We start from the raw sequence: 22,934 nt of genomic DNA on the forward strand, positions 1-22,934 counted from the left end.
GACTCCTTGGAGGTTCAATTGCTCACATGTCTGATTTGGGCTCGCGACATGATCTCACAGTTCGTGAGTTCAAGCCCTGTGTCAGGCTCTGTGTTGACAGTACAGAACTTGCTTTGGATTCTCTGTCTCCCTCTCTTTCTGCCCCTCCCCTACTTGCACTCTCTCTCAAATAAATAAACATTAAGAAAAAACTATTTAAAAATAAAAATAAAAGATCCCCAAAACACACAGACCCTGAAGCCTGGTGTCAAACAAGCAAGGATCTTCCAGAGAGTGGCAAAAGAAAAGTTGTGTAAGCTAGAAAATGTAGCATGGATAAGAGACCTTAACTAAAACATGAGACAGGTGAATGAGAAGCTGAGATTTCAAAGGTACACAGTTTAAACTGTGGGGCTGGGGGGGATTATGAATTGACTCCAGCTACACTTGCCACTCTCCTAACACAACAAACATGTACCTCCCCTTCGGGTATTTGCACACACTATCCCTGTGCCTGGAATGCTCATCCACTAGATATCCATACAGCTCAACACTCATCTTCAAATATTTGTTTAAATGTCATGTTTTCCAGTAATATTCTACTTAAAATGTGAACCCTACCTCTTTACTGTTGTTTTTCTTTTTTCCATAGCATTTATCATTTTCTAATACTTAATAATTGACTTATTTATTATGGGTAGTTAATTATCTGTTTCACCCATTAGAATGTAAGCTCTATGAGAGAAGAGATCTTTGTTCATTTTGTTAACTGAAGTAGCCAAAGCACCTTGAATACAGCAACCAATAAAAATTTGTTTAATGCACAAAATGTATGTGAGAAAGATTGTGAAGAAAAAATGACCAGGATTGGTGATATCAGCACAGTATCAAGGAAAAAGCTCTAGACTTGAGATAAAAGATCTAGATTCAAATCTAGGTTCTGCCACTTACTAACTAGCTAGCTAGCAAGTGACTATTTTCTGGCAAACATCTACGAACTTCAGTTATAATCTGTAAAATGAGTGGTTGTGAAGATCAGATAAGTATAAACAGAAACAAAGTAACTACAGAATTACTTGAACAAACTAATTCAAAAGGGAGTTCTATCTTCAAAGAAAAAAATGAAAAGAAGTTCAAGAGCAAGGGCTGAAGAATGTGACCATGGGACTAATACCAACACTAAGAGAAGTAAGAAAACTCAGAAAAGTAACTTCATTTGGAAATGAGAAAGGGCAGACAATGAGTTAGATTTCAATCTACAGCTGTGCTATTCAACATGGTATAACTAGTCACATGTGCCTATTTAAATTTAATTAAAATGTAATAAAATTTAAAATTCAGCTACTTGGTCAAAATGGCCGTATTTTAAGTGCTTAATGGCCACATGTGGTTGGTAGCTACCAATTTTGGACAGCAGTTTACAGAAGATTTCCATCATCACAGAAAGCTCTAGTGCAGTGCTGATTTATAAACTTTGAGTTGACACAATAGAATTCAAGCGAGTGTCATTTTAATATTCCTGATTCTGAATTCCTGGAAAGTTCAGGATGAAGAAATGCAAAACCAGCCACATAAATAATCTGAGTAGGGATTGTAAACTGTGAATATAACAAATGAAATTATTCATATTATTTGATTACAAGGTCCTGGAATACATGAACACTCCCCAGTTGATGGTATGAGGTCACTGATATGGCAACTAAAAATAGAGTTTGGAGAGGCCCAATGAAGTTGCCGACAAGAATTTGGTCAGCATCTTGGCTCAAATCTCTGGTTAGTAAATTCAGATATGCCACCAAGGGCAAATACTACATGCAATACAACAGTTTTCTTAGTGAGTGATAAGATACCCAGAGCTCCAAATCTCATCCAAGAAGCAAAACCCCTTGTCAAAAGTAACTGCAGTTAGCTAGAATGGTAGCAGACTTCCTTAATGAGTACACATATTTCAACTATAAAAAGATCTAGAATTAAATATACAAATTCTTAAGAAGGAAATCAAAGTCAGATGTTAATGTTTTTGTTTTAAGAAAGCTATGCAAAAATTGATCTTTTATATACTTATAAAATTTAAGAGGATCTGTCTTATGACTGGCTTGTAACAAATTTAAAACGTGTAACTAAGTTACAGATTTAGACTTGTGATTTTAAGCTGAAATCTTTTTTTTTTAAGTTTATTTATTTATTTTAAGAGAAAAAGAGAGAACACAAGCAGGGGAGGGGCAGAGAGAGAATCCCAAGAAGGCTCTGCACGATCAGCACAGGGCCTGACACAGGACTCAAACTCATGAACCATGAGATCATGACCTGAGCTGAAATCAAGAACTGGACGCTTTACCGACTGAGACACCCAGGTGCCCCTAAGCTGAAATCTTGTAAGTTCATAAATAATATTTGAACAATGCAAAGACTTACACGTCATGGTATTTAAAAAGTCAATTTAATGTTTACATGAATGATTTAGTACCTAGAAGCATTTTATTACCTCAGACAAGGGAAATACTTAAGAAAATTGAACATATTATATACTAAATGCTATTTTAATTATTTTAGCCTATTTATGTACAGCAATATCTATAAAAACACTAGTTAGATATGCACTCCATATTAAAATCAATAAATAACTGTTCAGACCTAAAACTAGCAACCACCTAAATGTTCATCCTTAACAGAATGGATAAATTGTGGTATATATCCACCCAATGAAATACTATTCTGCAAGAAGGATGAAAAAAATACAACTACACGTAACATGGATGAGTATTATAAATATGATGATGAGGGAAAGAAGACATACACAAAAGAATACACACTGCATGATCCCATTATTATTAAGCTCAAAACAAGCAAATATAAACTTCAGTCAAGGGAGTGGTTATCCTGGTGGGAGGAGGCATTGGAAAGGCACGTGAAGAAGTATTTTGGGGACTGGTAATGCGGTTTCTTAATCCAAATACTGATAAGATGGATGTGTTCACTTTGTGGAAAGTAAGCTGAAAACTTATGATTTTCACATTTACTTTCTTAATAAATTATATAATAGTTCAATAAAGTTTTGAAAAAGTGAGTATGTATACAAACACTTATAACTATCCAAGTGAGATTGTAATCATGTACCACCCCAAATTATCCCAGGACTATCAGTGCCACGTACACTATACTTTCCAAACACTAACATATCAAAGAAAGAAGAGGGGAAAGGAAGGGCATGTCCCAGGAATAGCAATAATTCCGGGGTGTAGCTAGAGTACATAGTAGATATCAAGGAAATAAGGGGCCTAGAAAGCCTGATTTGCTCTCCTGGAGGACGTTAGACAATGGGGATGAGACATGCAAATGATAGAGGTAGAAGACTTTTTACCTACTACAAAGTTTTCAGCCCTTTCCCTTAATTTCTCCAAAAGTATACCAGCAATACCTCCATTCTCTGACATCCAGTTTCCAATCTGGAGGGACTTCAGAAGAGTAACTATCCTGGCCACCTCTCCCCAACCGTCACACAGTCATCCCTTCCCATGGGAGGAGTGATTTACCTCATTAGTAACTTCTGAGAACAGGCACCAAGTATCTGGAATCAGCCTTTTCTCTCTCCTTAGAATCCATCTATAGAGTGGTTATACTCCAGTCTCTATCAGGGTCATGCATAAGGCTTACTGGAGCTGGCTCTGCCCTCCCAGGGGAGGCCTTCTGTGGTTCAGCACTACCTGTCACTGAGTCTATCCAATTCAGGGTAATTATTAGGTACTTCAAATCTAAGCCACATTCTTCAGCCAGCTTTATTTGTAATAAAGCTGACATTTTTACCTCCATCTATCTATATTCTGTGTCTTCTCAACAGATTCTGAATTTGGATGTGAGAGACAGTGACATAATTAAATATGACTCCTAAAGCCCAACAAATAAAGAGAGTACTAATGAGGCGAGTGTGATTAGTACTTTATGTCAAAAGAATAAACTCTACTCAGGATACTTTGTTTTGGTTTAGAGTTGAATGAACACACTAATCTGTCCAACAACAGAAATTCTCTTCTTAATAATAAGAAAACAAAATTGACAGGAGTAATATTTGCTTAGCACTTGCTTTTAAAGTGTTCCATAAAATATCTCCTCTGACTACAAGAGCACTCCATTTCTCTGCAGCCTAAAAATAGATCACTTATTTTATTTCTAGATATTTTTATTAAGTGACTGGGGTAGGTGGCTTTATACTAAGTAACTTCCTGACATAAAGAAATCTATTTGCAGAAACTGTGGCCTATCCCAAAATTATACTTGCCACCTAAGAGAAGTTTCTCTTTTATTCTCAACATTGTTTTCTCCTACAAATCAAACAGCAAAATTCACTCACAGAAGGAAATAGGTTGGTCTATTTTTTAAACCATGCATTACATTTTCTTAAATTATGAATTGCATTTTGATAGGATCAATATTTTATAATTCATTAAGTACAATATAAACTAATGCCTTAACTATATGACACTGTATTTGATCATGATCTCTCTAATCACAAGAGGTTGAAACCTGGCATGACAAAATGTTCTTAGGAAACATTTAGAAGAGGTTAACTCAGCCTTTTTCCTTCTGGAAAGCACCTACCAAGGCTTCTGGTAGATGTTAAATAATACATTATTTTTTAAAGAACTGTGTTTATAAATGGCAGTATAAGTAAATTAAACAATTAGTAGCATTCTTAATCAGATCTTCTTTTGATCTGAACAGAAGAATTTATAACCTCTGTAAAAATTGCCAACAGTTCTGACTAACCCAAACCACAACTGGGAAAGCCGTTAACAGTGAGGACAAACGGATGTCACAAGGGATTTTTTTCTTCTCTTTTTCGTAGCATTACAATAGTTTTAAAAACTGAAAAAATCCAAAACCAAGGCATAAAAATGTCACACACTTAATTGGTACTTACAATGATTTTTAAGAATCTAAAACTGCATCCAGTAACAAGACCAAAAAGAATTTGTTCATGGAGTAGCGTGCACTTAAAAAGAGAAGGTCCAAAAGTAAACCATCACTCTCAAAACTCTGCTCAGTAATTTCAAATAATAAGCATATATGTTCCCAGATAGAAGCAATCAGAACCAACTCGCAGGAGACTAATGTGACAAGCACAACAGGTTGCAATCTTAAATATTCACATTTGTCAGGACTCTTATCATCCCTTTTCGATCTTCATGGTCTCCAAATTCCCCTGGCATATAGTCACATAATGTTAAGTATCCCCTGATGCACTAATTTCCAAAACTCAGATCCATCCTCCCTTCTCTATTCTCACGGCCACCATCTCAGTTTAATACTTCATTATTTCTCATCTGTACTGCTACAACGGCTCCCTAACTGGTCTTCCTATGTACATCCTTATCTTTCTTCAATCCATTCTTAATACTGCAGCTGGATGCAAACCCAAACCCAATCTAGTTGAATCTCTTCCCAGCTTAACTGCCTCAAGGGTTTGCCATTACCTAAACCCCCTTCGCTGCTTCATTTTTCTTCATTACATTTATCACCATCTGACATACCATATTACTTGTTTGTTTTGCTATCCCTGCTCCAACTAAAATATAAGTCCATACAGTCAGAGTTTTTGTTCACTGCTATGTTGCACAGTAAGCACTGAAATATTCACACATGAGTGAATACGTGAATGAATTAACTGACTGATGACCTACAGGCCAAAGGCTTCCATTACCTGCCAGCGCCTTCCTCTGTTTACTTCACTCCCACCTCTACAATATGAATTGTTTAGTTACCTAAATACAATACGCACTTTCATGCCCCTTGCTTTGCCATATGCTATTCCTTTTGCTTGGAATTCTCTTCACCATCCAATCAACCTGCTATACTCTCAACCGTATTTTAAAACCATCTCCAGAAAGCTTCCCCTGACCCCATGGATAGTTGCTCTTTCTTTCCTTTGTGCTATATCTGTACCTGTATTTATAGTAGCTCTATTCAAAATGTACTAGAATGTGTATCTCCCTTACTATTGTGAATTCTTTGAGGCCAAGGATTATTATTCATCTCTCTACTTTCAGTGTCTAGGACAATACTTGTCATAAAGCAAGTATTATATAAACATTAAATAAATTAACATATGCATGAGTATCCTGTAAAGGAAATGAAAACATGAAGTTTCAAGAAGTCACTCATCCAATTCCATGATGGCAACCAGTCATAAGATAGAAGAATTACAACCAAGGACATCATCTAAGGTAATCAGAGAGAAGGAGTTACACAAATAACATACATCACCAAATGCTTTCAAAATAAGTGACATACAGTCACACTCACACTTTATTAGATTTACATGCTGGCTCTTTGCTCCATTTATCTTCCCTTTTGACTCAGCTTTGCTGCTGGCAAACTGAGGCCCACCTAAGCAGGAGGGAGTAGAAGGGAGAGCTTGGTTCCCCATTAACAATACATTAAGTAGATCACTCTTCGAGGGAGCTTTTGATGTTCCATTTAATGAAAGTTTTTATGTTCCCTCATATATTGAGTCAAACTTCAAAACAGTTATACAGGACTAGATTTTACCACTAGCCACACCTAAGTCTGAACCAAACCTATGCCAACAAGAGGTTACAGGTGTGTCTTCTAAGGAGTAGTCACAGACCAGTCACCTTTAGCCATGGGAACCCTCATTTGTTAGGCCAGTGTGCCTTATAAACACTACTATTTTTCTCTGACTGCTGCAGACCAAGGCCCCTAAATCCAACTATGAGGAACACCTGACCTACCTACTTAGTTCTAAGAATGTGAACATCATATCAATGTACAGAAACATACAAAGGAAGCCATTGTTACATACATGAAGCCATTTAGGAAGAAAAAAGTTTTAAACCCAATGACGGCTAATACAACATCAAGTGAAGCCTGATGCCAAGATGGGATCCTTGATTCCTCCCTTCCCCCACTATTCAGTAACCAAGTTATAAAAAACTTACGTCCTAAAATTTTTTTAACAGGCTTGCCTACTTCCAATATTATGCCTTAGTTCAGAAATCACCGTAATTCTCATCAGAATAATAGTCTCCTAATTTGTCTCCTTGTCTTTGGACTCCATGAAAATTGCATCTACCATTTCATTTTGGTGAAGGGTTATATGACCGACAGTGCACTAAGCACTTGATCACTTAACTCTGTATTTTTGAATTCTCACAGCAATAGTGCAAAACAGGAACTACTGTCCTCATTTTCACAAAGGACTGATGCTCTAAGAAAGGTGAAGTGATTTGTCCAATGTCATGCAACTGGAATTATGTGGTGGAAATTCAAACTCAGGTCTTCCTTTCCAGATATTACATGCTAAACTGCTTAACCTTCTTCAATTCAGCCCCCAATGTGACCTTTCTAAAAGGTAAATGCATTCACGTTTTCCCCACATAAAATTCTGGAAACAAGACTGGCCACCAGCCCTCTTCCTCTATCATTCTCACCCTGTCCTACCATACTGAACTCCCAACAGTTTTCTAATCTGTCTTTCACTGCTTTACCTGTGAACACACTATTTTTCTCCCAAGAACACTTCTCTCCTTTGGCAGGTTACTTCTAACCCAAACTTCAAGATTTACTCAATTCTTACTCTGGGAAGCCCCCTCCCCTTTACAAATACATACCTAACACTGGGTTAACTGACCATTTGCTATGGTTATCAGCTAAATATCTTATCACAGGCTATTAGTTCCTTAAATAAATACTGTATTTTGCATGTAGCAGAGGAAGGGCTCATGAATGTGGAATTAGTGAATGAATTCACCATAGTGAAGGTTAAGAACTTAGCCCTAAAGTTAATATGATGTGCTTTGGAATTCTAACCTGTACATCTGCAGCAGGCTTCTAAATCTGTTTTATTTCTTCATCTGTAGATAATAACTGTACCTACCTCAGACTTTGGAAAGGAGTAAAAGAAATAACTGACTTAACATGGTTTCTGGCACATTGACAGAACACATTAAACATTAGCAACACTTTTTTTCACTCTCGAAGTTCATCCACCTGACAAAGCCACATCTCAGAAAAGTTTTTCCTAGTAGCTTCCATCAGCACTTAAGATTTCTCCAAAAAAACAGGAAGTCAAGATCTCCTAAAAACATCCTCATCCACAGGCAAGGGTCTTTCAGCTTCTGGTTACACCAGAGCTCAGTAGCTAGCACCACCGCCTAAATCAGTAACTAGTGTCAAGTCTTTTGCTTCTTGCCCATCCCTTTCCTCCCTCAAACTCAAAGACCATGCCCCTGAGCAAGTGGAAACCTGCCCCTTGCAAACCGGTCAGCACCTTCTTCTAAAAACCATCACTTCTCCCCGCACCGCATCGAGACTTGCGTAAATTAGAAGAGATTCATCATCTAGTACAAACTCAAATCTTCTTGGAAGATCATAATAGAATCCTTTCTATCCAATGGAAGACCTTATCTCCCAAGTATTAATTCAAGATAATGAATTCCTAGCATTCAATAAGAATCCAAGAAAAATGGTCCCCTTAAAGCCTTCCCCAGTGAGAGTTCTTCATATTTGTTATTCTCAAATAGTGACCAAAACCCACCATTCCATCCCTCCCCCTTCCTGCCAGGGTCCAGGGTCTCGTCCACTCCTTCCAGAGATGGGTCTTCACTTTCAGCGAACAGGGTGCCTTCCTCCCACCCGTGTCACTTCCCTTTCCACCTTGCCCATGTCCTCCCGCAGCACAGGCCTGGCCTGGTCCCCCGCCGCCAACCAGCGCCACAGAGCCGCTACTCACCGTTTCTTGGGGATGGTGCCCGACTCCTGCGCGGCGGGAGTGGCAGTGGGAGCCGCCGTGGCCGCCGACGCGGCTCTCCGCGCTTTGCACTCATTGGTACTCACAGCCTCCTGGGGCCGGCCCAGCAGATGACCGGAGAGAACCCGGAGCCTCCGCCCGGCACGGTCTCGATCCGGGTCCGGGTCTCGGTCCCGGTCCGCTGCAGAACAGCAGCCTGTGCCCACGCCCGTCCCGCCCGCTGCAGCCGCCGCCTCCGCCATGGCTTCCGCCTTGTGCCGCCGCCCGGGACCGCTGGGCGCGGGTGAAAGGTCAGTTAGAGCGGCGGCCCGGCGCGACCATTCGCTGCGGCGCATCCCGGCAGCCACCGCGGCGACTGGGCGGTGGGTGCCATGCGCCGGGAGCTTCACATTCTCTGCTCCCGCCCACCACATCCGCCCGCCCTCCGCGGTCACGCCTCGGACGGCGAGCACCTGCCAAGCAGGTGAGTTTGAGCTGCACCCGGATTGGCTCAGACTTAGTTGGGCTGGACCAGAATCCCAACCACAAGTGTCCGCGAGGTGTCCAAATACCCTGGGTGGTGTCGTTGGGTGTCCCCTTGGCCTCTGGAGTAGGTTTCTGGGGCAGACGCCTAGGACCAGGGTGCTGCTGGACCTGACAACTTAAGTAGGGCCATCCTTTTCCTGAAGGAGCTCCTGCTGCTCCCCTATGTTCCCCTCCCAGCAGCGTCACTAAAGTAACTTGAAACTGACTCGTTGTCTGTAACCATTTGAGAAAATAGCTATCATTTTCTCATCGCCTACTTCGCGCCTGGAGATTCTCATGTAATTTCCATTTTACAGTTGAAAAAACGGAGGCTCAGAGACATGAACTTGCCTGAGGGCGTAAAGCTGAGTTGCAACGGAGATTCTCTTTCATTACTGAATGCTACTCCCTTATTTACCTTATTGGAGGCAAAGTTTTTTATTGCTACAGATAGAATTACCTACCAGTTGTTCTTAGAACTTCTTGCTTGTCTACAAATTAACTTTATGGAGAATGGCACTTGGTGAAAATAGGAGGATCTTAAAAGGCAGTGCTCCACAACCATCTTCAGCCAGTGGATTAGGTAGACTCTTTATAAGGCACCTTAAAGACCTAACCATAGAAATAAAATACCTTATTACATAATGTGCAATTCAAAAATGAGTCTTGGGAACGGTAAGAAAAAGGGTTGTCATAAGCTTTCCAAGCCCAATAAAGTCACCTTTCCAAATAATCACCTTTATAACACAGACTCTATGAAAGACATTCCAGGAGTTAATTGGACTAATACAAAAGAACTATTTAATGGTTCTGAAAAATGCAGGCAACAATGAGAAGGACTTGATTTGAATGCCAGCTTTCCAGATCTTAAGAGATAGTTCAGCATTAAATATCCAGTCTAGCTCTAGAATCACTGAGCCCCACTCTTGTGTAGCTGCTACTTTTCTCCATTGGCTATTTCAGATTGGATTAGGAGCTAAGAAAACAGAAAGGAGTAAATTGCTGAGTGCCTGAAAGAGAAAGCCTCCTGAAGTCTGAGAGTTTAGCCACTTTAATCCTCAAGCTTCTTACACCTTTTTTAGATGTTACTAGAACAGCATTGAAATACCAACTAGCACATTTGCTTGCAATCACAAAATTCATATTTTTCTTGCCAAAATACTATTATAAGCAACAACTTTCTCAGAATTGTTTTAGAATGAGACTGGTCTCTTAATTTTTGCTTGACTCCCAGAGAGCTTAGCCTAACACTAGTGAATAGTTAACTGACTTCTTCAGTGTTGTCCAAATTAAAATATGAATATGCTTCTCACCAACTCTCAGGAGGCAAAATTTATAAATTTTGCACATATCAACAGAATAACAAAAAGTCTTTTCTCCTGGGTGATGAAAAGGTTGATGTAAATCAAAATTATATACCAGTGGAAAAACTGATTTTTTTTTCAAATATGTATACAGTAATGAAATACAGGCAGTAACAGCGTTTGTTAAGAGCCTATTATGTACCTAATTCATTACTATGTGCTATGAGATGGAAAGTATATAAGTCAATGCCTCATCTACATGGCATAACCAGGCTGATTAGGAGTTGGGATATATGTGTGTGGGGGGGGGGCACTATATTATACTGTTGGATGAAATAAGTGTGATGTGGGTGACCTTGGTGAAGTATTTCCTACCCCCACCCCCACCCCCTCTCCTTACAAGAGCAAAGGCCAAGCAGAGTGTCTTGACATTTATTTTAAGGAAGGAATGCTTCACATGAAGTGTGGTCCATTGAGATGTTTGTGATTCCCACATAAAGCAAAACTTCAGTGAGTATAACATTCAGGAGGGCCATCTCAACACACCTGTTCCTTCTGAGTCCTGACTTAGTCCTTAATAACATGGATCCCAATGGAGAGCAGACCACATGAGCATGGTGAACCCAAGAACATGAGGAATTTTAAATGGAATGACTTATATTTGCATTTATGACATCTCTTCCAATATGAGGAAGAAAAAAAGTCTAAATAGGACAGATTAGCATCTGAAACATGCACCGTATTTCTTTACTGCACTGATTCCCATTACTTCCCTACAGAGCTGCTAAGTTATCCCCAAATTAAGGAATTCTTGCATTTTTATACATTTTTATTATAAAATATAACAGACAAGTGAACCAAAGCATAAATTATCACAGATTGGTCACCCATGTAACTTCCATCTAGTTCAAGAAACAGAACTTTTCCAGTATCCTGGAAATCCCTGCTATGCCCTCTCTCAATCTCTTTACCCTCCCTACCTGCCAGAGGTAAACACCATCCTGAATTTTATAATATACATTTCCTTGTTTTTCTTATGGTTCTAACAATTAAGCATACATCCCTTACTTGTTTTTTGAATTTGTATAATCTTACAGTATGTTCTCTTCTGTCTAGTTTCTTTCACTCAACATTCTGTTTGTAATATTCATCCACATTGTGTGTAGTTGTAGTGCATTCGTTTTCTTTGCCACATAGTATTCCTTTAAATATATATACCAGAGTTTATAATTAATGGACATTCAAGATGTTTCCAGTTTGGGACTATTGTGAATAAGGTTGCTATGAACACTTTTGCATATGTCTCTAGGTGGACATGTAGATGAATTTCTGTTAAGTATCCATTTAAGGGTAGTATTACTAGGTCACCAAGTACACATTTGTTTAATAGATAATGAAATGACAACTGTATTCCAAAGAGATTGTACAAAATCTACCACAGCAGCATATGAGAATTGCCATTTTCTACTATATATTCTTGTCAGTATAGCTTTAGCTATTATATAGTATTATCTTAATTGTGGTTCTGATTTACATCTTCCTGATTACTAATGAGATCTAGGGTGTTTTCTATATGTTTGTTGACCATTTGGATATCATCGTTTGTGAATGTGTAATGAAGATACATCTCCTAAGTTGCCTTTTAGAAGCCTTATTATTTTTCCTTTCACATTTACGCCTATAGTTTACCTGGAATTGATTTTTAGGGGCGCCTGGGTGGCGCAGTCGGTTGAGCGTCCGACTTCAGCCAGGTCACGATCTCGCGGTCCGTGAGTTCGAGCCCCGCGTCAGGCTCTGGGCTAATGGCTCGGAGCCTGGAGCCTGTTTCCGATTCTGTGTCTCCCTCTCTCTCTGCCCCTCCCCCGTTCATGCTCTGTCTCTCTCTGTCCCAAAAAAAATAAATAAACGGTGGAATTGATTTTTATTTATGAGGTAGAGATCAAGTTTCATACTCCATGTGAGTAGCCAACTGGTTTAGCACCACTTGTTGAAAAGTGTTCTACATTAACCACCTTTGTCATAAGTCAGATGTCCATATAACATTAGTCTATTTTTGGGCTCTGTATTTTATTCCATTGATGTATTTATCTTATGCTAGTATCACACTGTCTTAACTATCATATATTCTTTTAGATCTTCTGCATAAGATTATATCATTTGTTAATGACAATAGTTGATTTATTTCCAATCCTCATACCTTATATTTCTTTGTCTTGCCTTACACCAGCTGATTAGGACCTCAAGTACAATGTTGAATAGAAGTTGTGAAAGTAACATCCTTATCTTGTTCCTCATTTCAAAGGAAAATCTCTCAACATTTCACTATTGTTCAAAGTGGGTTGCTGGTTTTTCTTTTTTTTCTTTTTAACCTTTTAGCAGATTAAGGAATTCCTTTTCAAATCCTAGTTTGTTGCGAGTTTTTATCATGGATGGATATTGAGTTTTGTCAGACGTTTTTTCTGCATCTGTTGAGATGATCAAATGATTTTTCTCTTTTATTCTGTTAGTATAGTAAATTACATGGATAGGTTTCCACTGTCAACCAACCGTGCAGTGCTAGCATAAGTCCAATCTCATCATGAAGTATAGCTCTTTTTATATATTACTGAATACTGAATACAATTTTGTTGAAATTTTGTATATAGTAAGGTTGGTCTATTATTCTTCTAATAGGAACAGGTCAGCTTTTGCTGGCCTCGTGAAACCAGGCTCCTTTGTTTTATAAGTCTCAGGAAGAGTTTGTGTAAAATTGGTCATTATTTTTCTTAAATGTTCATTAGAATTCACCAAAGAAATGGTCTGAACCTAGAGTTTTCTTTATGGGAAGGTTTTTATTTATAGATTAAATAGTTTAATGTTATTCATATTTTCTGGTTCTACTTGTTTCAGTTTTTGACAGTGTTTTTGTAGGAAATTATCTGCTTCATTTACTTTTTCAAAGGTATTGACATAAAGTTTTTATAGAATGTCCTATTACCATTTTAATGGCTGTAAGATCTTTAGTAATGTCCCACTTTTCATTCCCAACATTAGTTATTCTACTCTTCTTTTTTTATCAGTTTGCCAGACAGTTATCAGTTTTATTACCTTTTTAAAGGACCAACTTTACACGGTGGCAGCATTGTAGCCAATGAAGTTTATCCACGGTGTGATTATTGCTAATTGAAAATTTTTCCCAATACTTTTTTAAGGGGCCAACTTTTGACTTTGTTGATCCTATCATATGTATGCTTTCTCTTTCATTAATTTCTGCAAATATTCCTTCTTGTTTCCTATCCTCCACCTTTTATTTTTTAAATTTCTTGAAATGAATGCCCTACTCCTTGATTTTTCACCTTTTTTGTATGTTTTCTGATATATATGTGTTTAGGGCTATGAATTTTTCTCTAAGTAATTAATTTCATTCATGTTTTGATAACAGTATTTTCATTATTATTTTGTTTCAAGTAGTTTTTATTTGTCTTTGAAAAGAATGATTTGTATTTGCTCTTGTTTTGGGGTACTTGTTTCCCAAATACAAATTTGACCTAATCGTTTGTATTGTTCAAATCTTTGATATCCTAACTGGTATTTTGTCTACTTATTTTTATCAGTTATTGAAGTATGTTAAAATCTTCCACCATTATTATGGATTTATCTAATTATCCTTGTACTGCTGCTAATCTTTGCTTTCTGTACTTTAAAACTATATATTAGACATGTCAAAATTATGTTTTCCTGATGAATTGAACCTTTTATAATTATCAGATATCCCTTTTTGTTTCTAATAATGATTTTTGTCTTAACTTTAGTTACATTAGCATGTGTTGTGGTCCTATCCTTTAACTTTTTTTAAAGTTTATTTATTCATTTTGAGAGAGAGAAAGAGAGAGAGAGACAGAGTGCATGAGAGAGAGAGAGAGAGAGAGAGAGAGAGAGAGAGCATGAATGGAGGAGGGGCAGAAAGACAGAAAGAGAGAATTCCAAGCAGGCCCCGCACTGTCAGCATGGAGCCCAATGCAGGGCTCGAACCCACAAACTGTGAGATCATGACCTGAGCCAAAACCAAAAGCTGGACACTTAAAGAACTGAGCTTGGGGCGCCTGGGTGGCGCAGTCGGTTAAGCGTCCGACTTCAGCCAGGTCACTATCTCGCGCTCTGTGAGTTCGAGCCCCGCGTCAGGCTCTGGGCTGATGGCTCAGAGCCTAGAGCCTGTTTCTGATTCTGTGTCTCCCTCTGTCTCTGCCCCTCCCCCGTTCATGCTCTGTCTCTCTCTATCCCAAAAATAAATAAACGTTGAAAAAAAAAATTAAAAAAAAAAAAAACTGAGCCACCCAGGTGCCCCCCTATCCTTTAACTTTTAATCTTTCTGTATCTATTTATATTTAAATATGTCTTCTGTAAACAGCTTAGGTGATTTCTTTTAAGCAGTCTGAGTATAAAATATTGGGTCACTTAGCCTATTTAAGTTTAATTGACTTACTAATATATTTGGTATAATGGCTGACAGCACTAGCCTCACTGCCAGACAGACTTGAATTTGAATATTGGCTCTATCATTGAGCAGATATGTTGTCTTGAGCTTGTCATATTAAAATCTCTGGGCTTGGCTACTCATCTAATAAAACTGGAATGGTAATGACTACTTCCCAGGGGTATTAAAGGATTAATGAGCAAAAATATAGTGAATTTTAATTGTTATTATAGAAGTGAAAGATAGGCTGGTATAAGGATGACAGTCTTCCTAGAAAATACAATAGGTGTGAGAGGAAGAAAAAATAAGGTTGAATGGGTAATATAAGACCAAATCATCAGAGCATTGAAAAGTTAGTGGAAGAGGGGCACCTGGGTGGTTCAGTCAGTTGACCATCCGACTTCAGCTCAGGTTGTGATCTCATGGCTCACGAGTTTGAGCCCCATGTCGGGCTCTGTGCTGACAGCTCAGAGCCTGTAGCCTGCTTCAGATTCTGTGTCTCCCTCTCTCTCTGCCCCTCCCCTGGCTCACACTCTGTCTCTCTCAAAAATAAATAAAACATAAAAAAAAAATTAAAAAAAAGAAAATAAAACTTAGTGGAAGATAAACACTTGATATGGTGAGAGCTATTATAAGTTCTTAAACAGGGGATTAGCATGGGAAAGTCTACTACTTTGGAATTCATTCTCAAGTGGAAGTCAGCCTACTGGGTATACCTGAAGACGTGTTGGCAGTTGTAAGAAATGTACCAGCAAATGATGAAGACCTAAAGAACTACAAAAGAGGTTAACAATGTTTCTGAATGACAGGAAAGCACTGGGCTATGGTTAGCTGTCTGCTCCATTAAAGGAGACTGACTTAGCTCAGGAAGTGACAATATTTAATGTGAAATAGGCTTCCAGTGGTTCCATGTATGTTGCAATACTTTTCAGGATGTCACAATCTCGTTAAACAGGTTAAGGAGAAACTGACTTAACAAGCCAAATCATTAGGGTAGAGTTGAAAGTACTTTATGTTCTCTTACTCCTCTGAATGAATGAAGTTATTTATCTTACTATGCAATCTAAAATTCTGTTTCTTGATTTCTTCATATTACAGGTAGGAGTAATTTTTAACCTGCCTACCTCTCAGATTTGTTGTAAAATAATAAGTGTGCAAACATTTTGGAAACCAAAGTCAAAATCACTTTAAAATAATTATTTTCTTTGGCTGAATGGGTGACAGGCAATAAGGAAGGCACTTGTTGGGATGAGCACTGGGTATTATATATAAGTGATTAATCACTAAATTCTACTCCTGAAACCATTATTATTATACTATATATTAACTACCTTGGATTTAATTTTTTTAATTGGCAAAACATAAGTAAATGAATAAAATAATTATTTTCTTGGGTACATATAAAATTAAAATCTGATAGTTATCAATTAATGCTCTAAAGCAATCAACTTTTAAAATTTTAAGTTTTTAAGTAAAGTATCTAGGATTTTTTTATGATCTTTAAAATTGATATCCCCCCAAGAGTTTTTGTTTATATGTATATTTTTAAATGTTTATTTATTTTTGAGAGAGAGAGAGAGCAAGCAAGCACAAGCAGGGGAGGGGCAGACAGAGAGAGGGAGACACAGAATCCGAAGCAGGCTCCAGACTGTCAGCACAGAGCCTGATGTGAGGCTTGAACTCATGAACTGTAAGATCATGACCTGAGCCAAAGTCGGACTTAACCAACTGAGCTACCCAGGTGCCCCTTGTGTTTATATTTATATCTACCTACCTATCTACTTATACCATATTAGATATTACAATTGAAAAAATATTTAAAATATTGATTATTTTATGATAAACCAATATGCATGAGTCTAAATGAAATACTTTTATTAAAAATAACTGTATTTCCCAGAAAAAAAAACCTGAGAATGGCATTCTTTTACATTTTTGCAAATTTCTTTAATACCTAGCTTAATAGAAGACAGCTGGATTTTCCTATCTGCTTCTGAATTCTATCCATTGAGATATCCTATGCCATGTAATTATTGGAAAACTCTACCGTTGTGAGACAGTGAGAGTGAAAAAGACAAATAACATCTTAGTCTTACTATGAAAATAGTTTTGGCCCTGCAAGTGTTTCAGGGACTCACAAGGGTTTCCAGACCACATCTTAAGAACTGCTGTTCTGAAGTACAGTATTTCTATAGATGTCTGCTAAAATCTTTGCTGGGTAAGCCCTAGACAACTGGATGTGAGAAGTAGTTCTATTGCCATAAAGTAATATGCAGTGCCACTGTTGGTAAAACAAAGTTGTCAAAAATATTTAAGTCATAATTTTATATTTTGATACATTCCATATGAAATATATATTTTTAAATTTCATACAATAACATTTTGAAAGTGATTCCTACATTTTAAAATCAAATTTTGACATCCAATTCATGTGTGAGCAGAAACTTATTTCTTATGGGGCACCTGGGTGGCTCAGTCAGTTAAGTGTCCAACTCTTGATTTGGGCTCGGGTCATGATCTCATGGTTCGTGAGTTTGAGCCTCACATCCAGCTCTGTGCTGATAGTGTGGAGCCTGCTTAGGATTCTGTCTCCTTCTCCCTTTGCCCCTCCCCCACTTGCTCTTTGTATCTTTCTCAAAAATAAATAAAAATAAAACTTAAAAGAAACCTAATTCTTATAACCGGGGTAAATTAATTTAATGTGACTTTGTGACTAATGTGATTTATTAGTTAATCATTAATTTGATTAATTAAATTATTGATTTACCTTGTAAATTCAGGCTCAATCCTAATTTTAGGCTTATGCAGTTATTTTGATCATTGCATTTAGATCAGTAGTAAGGGCGTCCTGGGCCTATTGTTCCCAAGGTATTTTTTTTCTAAAGCTGCAGAGATCATAGCTTGGACATCGGAAATTGTTGATTTGCAAATTCTAGCATTTGACCTTTTCATACTTGCAGGTTTCTTAAGCCTTTCTCATTAGCCCATTTGTGTGTATGAACAATAGCAGTTAAGCACCCAGGAGCAAGAGACATTATCAAAGGAAAGTCTTTTCTGTTGTAATTCAGGTATGGTGGGAATTGTTTTTTTTCCATTGCTCAAATATATTCTTTGGGGATAAAGAAATGAAGTAAGTCTTTGAGTGCACTAACACTCCTCCAGAACCCCAAAGAGAGCCAGGTTTGAGGCTATTGTGGCAAAAGTCAGTGGTTTCCAGGCACCTGTAACTCAGCTAAGTTACCTTTGGCTGCTTCAGGATTGTATACTTTTTTAGGAGTCCCTACTCCATATTCAGAAGAACTTATAGTGGAAATAATTTTCCTGGTTACCCCTCTATATGTGTCCCTCAGCTCTCACTCTCTACTCAACCCTGTCCCATTATTTTCTTTCCTGAAAGGGGAAGCCATCTTTACCCCCCACTGCCTTAGGTTATTCTGTAAGAAAGCTACTGTGAGTGTATTAGGGATGTACACATCTCTAATGGTCATCCTTTCCTTACCCTTTTACAGTTAAAGAAGTTTTCCCTCTAGTCTTACTGAACCATGGCACTACCTCCCGACACCAGCAATCACATCTTCTTGAAGCCTGAAGAGGTATGGAAGCTACTTTGAACCAAATACTTAAAATGATCTTCTAACTACCCATGCGGTGATTCCACTGCACCTCTAATATGCTTTTAAAAGAGCACTATCTGTTTTTGAAATCTGCTTTTTAAAATGTTGACGTATTAAATGACTGTATTTTCAAACAAAGATATTTGGTAGCTTCTTCATGCTCTTATTTTTTGTTCCTAATTTTTTAACAACCCTCTTTGTATTTTTTTCTTTCTTTTAAAACCATCTTTTCTCTTTTGTTTTTCAACTTAAGTCAATATAATCAGAGTTAAAAAGAAGTTTGGACACAAAGTATTCAGGTCCAGTAAAATGAGAAAAAGTCATGGGAAGATAACCAAAGCTAATGTCAAGAGATCCCCCTAAGAGAAATGAAGTCAGGAAACACACCTCAAAATAGAGCCCTCAGTAGAACCACCAATAGACTGCAAGGCACAAATGTGAGGATGGTTGTTTGGAGGCCAACTAATTCTGTTAAAGGAGGACTTTTTAAAATGTTTTCTTTATTTATTGTGAGAGGGAGCACACTCGTGCAAGAGAGGGGCAGAAAGAGAGAGAGAGAATCCCAAGCAGGGTCTGCCTTCTATCAGCACAGGGCTCAAACTCAGCAACCATGAGATCATGACAATCGCTGAGCCTGAGATCAGAGTCAGACACTCAACCGACTGAGCCACCCAGGCGCCCCTAAAGGGCAACCTCTTTAAAATACACTCTTTAAGGACATTGTCTGACCCTCTGAATATAGTCCTCAAATGTATCCTCTGATCCAGCTTGTTTTAAGCTGGTGTGCAAAATAATGGTGCATTTGAAATGTTAGATAATTTCCCATTTTCCTTTTGAAGGGATTTAAATATCAGAAGATGGTGATTCATTTCTTATTTCTTAAAAAAAAAAAAAAAAAAGAAAAAGGATAGGAAGAAAAAGAAAGAAAATGGCCAAAGCTACTGGATCAAAAGTAATTGCTTATGTGTGGTTGAGGATAGGGTAGAGTTGAAACTCACATGACTGAAATTTTAATTGTAGTCAGTTCTGGCCCTTTATTTTTATGGCGAGCCATATGGTTCGTAAGCAGCTTTTAAGTCCATCTATTTAATCACAGTTGAGGTTAGAAGAGGTTGCCTATGTAGAATAGGGTCATAGGGTGAGCCTCCAGAGAGCAAGCAGGAGGCTGGTAGAGGAGTGAACATCAAGAACCCTCCTATAGGGAGACAGTGCACCAGCTGGAAAAACATGACACCAGATGTAATAATAATCATGAAGACATCTAGGCCCTGCATCAGCCTAAGGGAGGTGAAGATATTTCAGTGAATGAGCTACTTTGTATGCTAGTTTTGGATGGTAATTTTAACAGGTCAGGGAAATCAGCCTTCAGTATCTGAAGAAGTGCCCACTGATTTGCCCTTTGGCTACTTAGCTACAAGTACATTTGTAGTCAGCATCCCAAGTTCTATCCGTGATTTTCTAAAGACTACTCCATCATTGAGGGAGTTTATTTATTATAACCAATCTATGATCTTAAAATGCAGGAAAAAATTTCAGAAACCCAGAATTACAGATATGAATACATAAAGCCACCATAAAATATGTGAAAATTTCATTTTGCCTTACAGGAATTCATAAAATATAGGTTACATGGGGCGCCTGGGTGGCGCAGTCGGTTAAGCGTCCGACTTCAGCCAGGTCACGATCTCGCGGTCGGGGAGTTCGAGCCCCGCGTCAGGCTCTGGGCTGATGGCTCAGAGCCTGGAGCCTGTTTCCGATTCTGTGTCTCCCTCTCTCTCTGCCCCACCCCTGTTCATGCTCTGCCTCTCTCTGTCCCAAAAATAAATAAAAAACGTTGAAAAAAAATTTAAAAAAAAAATATATATATAGGTTACATAACTTGCTTTAAAATAAAAATATATTTCAGCTAAGGCACATTTTTCTTAGAACAAGTCCATAAGGACAACAGGTAAATTTCTGCTTCCAAGCTTTGAAATGGGATTATTAAAATTACCTTGTCTTGGGGCAAGACAAAAGTCTTGGGGCACCAAGAGTTGGTTGAGTGTCCCACTCTTGGTTTTGGCTCAGGTCATGATCTTGCTATTCGTGAGTTCAAGCCCCACTGTCAGTGCAGAGCCTGCTTTGGGATTCATTCTCTCTCTCTCTCTCTCTCTCTCTCTCTCTCTCTCCCTCTCAAAAATAAATAAACAAACATTAAAAAAGTAAAAATCTTTAAAAACAAACAAACAAACTAGGAGCTCCTGGGTGGCTCATTTGGTTGAGCATCCGACTTTGATTTTGGCTCAGGTCATGATCCCAGGACTGTGGGATCGAGCCCTGCCTTGGGCTCTGCACTGCGGGTGGAACCTGCTTGAGATTCTCTCTCCCTGTTTCTGTCTCTCTCTCCCTCTGCCCCTCTCCCTGCTCACACACACTCTCTTTCTCTAAAAAAAAAAAAATAAAAACTAATACTCAAAAGTAACTCTAAAATTGATAAACTGTGCAAATCAAAGAACGATTATTTAACTATAGTAGAAGAAAAATGGACAGATGAGTGACATCTTCTCACTTTCATAATAGTTATCATGAAAGAAATAGGTTTTATGATAATTTTATTCATTGGTAAAAGAGACTTAATCATTTTTACAATCATTTGAATAATTAACTCTTTTTAATGGAATGAGTTTGATGCATATGACTATTCATTCTGAATCTAATAGTCACTGTTAATCATTATCTCCTCCCAGTCCAATGGTTCTCGCAATATCCTACAATTCTGAGGTACAGATTCCTTTTTGAGTCCTCTTGATGTTATCAGAACATGTGGAATTATATTGTTGTATATTGTTGTATATTGAAGATATTTTCTTCCTGTCAGGGTAATTCATTGGTATCTCTTTACAGGAGATTTGGGGTTTCTGTTGTTGTTTGTTTTGGTTTTTTGGTGTTTTTTGGTACCACTCTAAGAATAAGGTATTCACTACATCCCCCCCCCCCCATGAAATACTTTTTATTCTTTAACAGAGAATTAAATAGTTTAGGATGAAAAGACTCTCCTCTCTGATTTATACTGTATGCATAACTATGTTTATGCAGCCAAATTATTTGGGTTTTCCTCTTAGGTTCACTTTAGCAGACACTTTTTCCCAGGGAAAAACAGTGTTGTTGATCATAGCAGTAGGTCCAATTCCTTTCTCATGTGTTTATTTTTGAAGAACTCCCACAGACTGGCTTATCCTTAACCATAGGTAGAAGTTTATTCTATATGATTTGTGTGTGTGTGTGTGTGTGTGTGTGTGTGTGTGTGTGTGTGTGTGAAGTGACAATGAGGGTAGCGTAGGAAACAAATCTTGTTTTAAACAAACATGAAAGAGAACCCTCGAATAAGCTAGGTAACATCTTACCAGAGAATAAGTGGTTAATATCAGATTCTTCCTAACAGCAAATTTTGATAGGTCAGAAATAGAGATACCACAAGCACACAGACACCTAGGAGGGTGTTAAGAGGTCAGGTAGAACATACCTACATCTAAGATCAGTCCTGTTCTCTTATCCAGGTTCTGCCTAAGGACAGAGCTCCCCAAAGACTTCCAGAGGAATCGAAATGGATATATGCAAATTTTCCTTCATCTTATGACTTCAAAACTATTGTCAACCCATTAAAACTCTTTTCCTTGTTTTTTCATTTAATAAAACCTAATTGTAAAGTCAGTTATATTTTAGGTAATTTTCTCTGATACCTAGACAAGACTCCTTGAGGCTGAGCTGCCTGAGTAACATGAAGGATGGTTTTCATTTTATTAAAAAAAAATGAGAGAAAGATAAGTAAGAAATGAGATGCAATTTAAAATGGATATAAAGAGGAAAAGCATTCTTCAATTGTATATGTTAGAGGAAGAGAGAGGAAAATCTCACACATACTCTCCAAAACAAAGAAGGAAAAGTGATTATAATTGACCATGTTGTTTTTCTTTTTAACGGTTTCTAGGTGGTGGTTGCTTTATCTCTAAATCTTAAAATAATTTAGTTAGGTACAGCAGTTGGCTTTGGTGAAATAGAGTAGAAAGCAAACATTGGATCAGGGGTGGCAATGGCTGATGTCTATTTTTAACTGCTGATTATATTTAGCATGAGGGTCTGATGTTATACAGCTGGCAATACTAGAGAGGGAAAGAAACGTGTTTTTATAGAGATAACTCAAAACTCTGAGTCAGAAGACCTAGATTGAAGCTCCACGAGTACTGCTTGTGCTCTCTTCTTTTCCTTACCTTTATTCACAGTACTTACCTTTTGGGTAGAGATCTTAATCTTGTTTCCCTGTTGGGCTATTGTTA

The 22,934-nt window shown here is 38.0% G+C and overlaps 1 protein-coding gene, 1 long non-coding RNA gene and 1 pseudogene across 2 annotated transcripts in view; 2 read left to right on the forward strand and 1 right to left on the reverse strand.

Annotated features, from left to right (window-relative positions):
- The window catches only part of AGPS (alkylglycerone phosphate synthase), a 143,602-nt gene extending 134,527 nt beyond the window's left edge, over nt 1–9,075 (reverse strand). Inside the window, exon 1 of the mRNA XM_047873320.1 lies at nt 8,729–9,075. Within this exon, the coding sequence (XP_047729276.1) occupies nt 8,729–8,988 (260 nt within the window). The 5' untranslated portion in view covers nt 8,989–9,075. The remainder of the gene's footprint in view (nt 1–8,728) is intronic.
- A 26-nt stretch (nt 9,076–9,101) lies between these two features.
- On the forward strand, nt 9,102–22,279 carry LOC125173768 (uncharacterized). The gene is made up of 3 exons (XR_007155146.1): nt 9,102–9,209; nt 18,517–18,600; nt 22,158–22,279. It is a non-coding gene; the product is annotated as an uncharacterized LOC125173768 (long non-coding RNA).
- On the forward strand, nt 13,656–13,822 carry LOC125174120 (uncharacterized; annotated as a pseudogene).
- Nucleotides 22,280–22,934: the final 655 nt, after the last annotated feature.

The sequence above is a fragment of the Prionailurus viverrinus genome, chromosome C1, assembly GCF_022837055.1.
Source record: "Prionailurus viverrinus isolate Anna chromosome C1, UM_Priviv_1.0, whole genome shotgun sequence".
Lineage (NCBI taxonomy): Eukaryota > Metazoa > Chordata > Mammalia > Carnivora > Felidae > Prionailurus > Prionailurus viverrinus.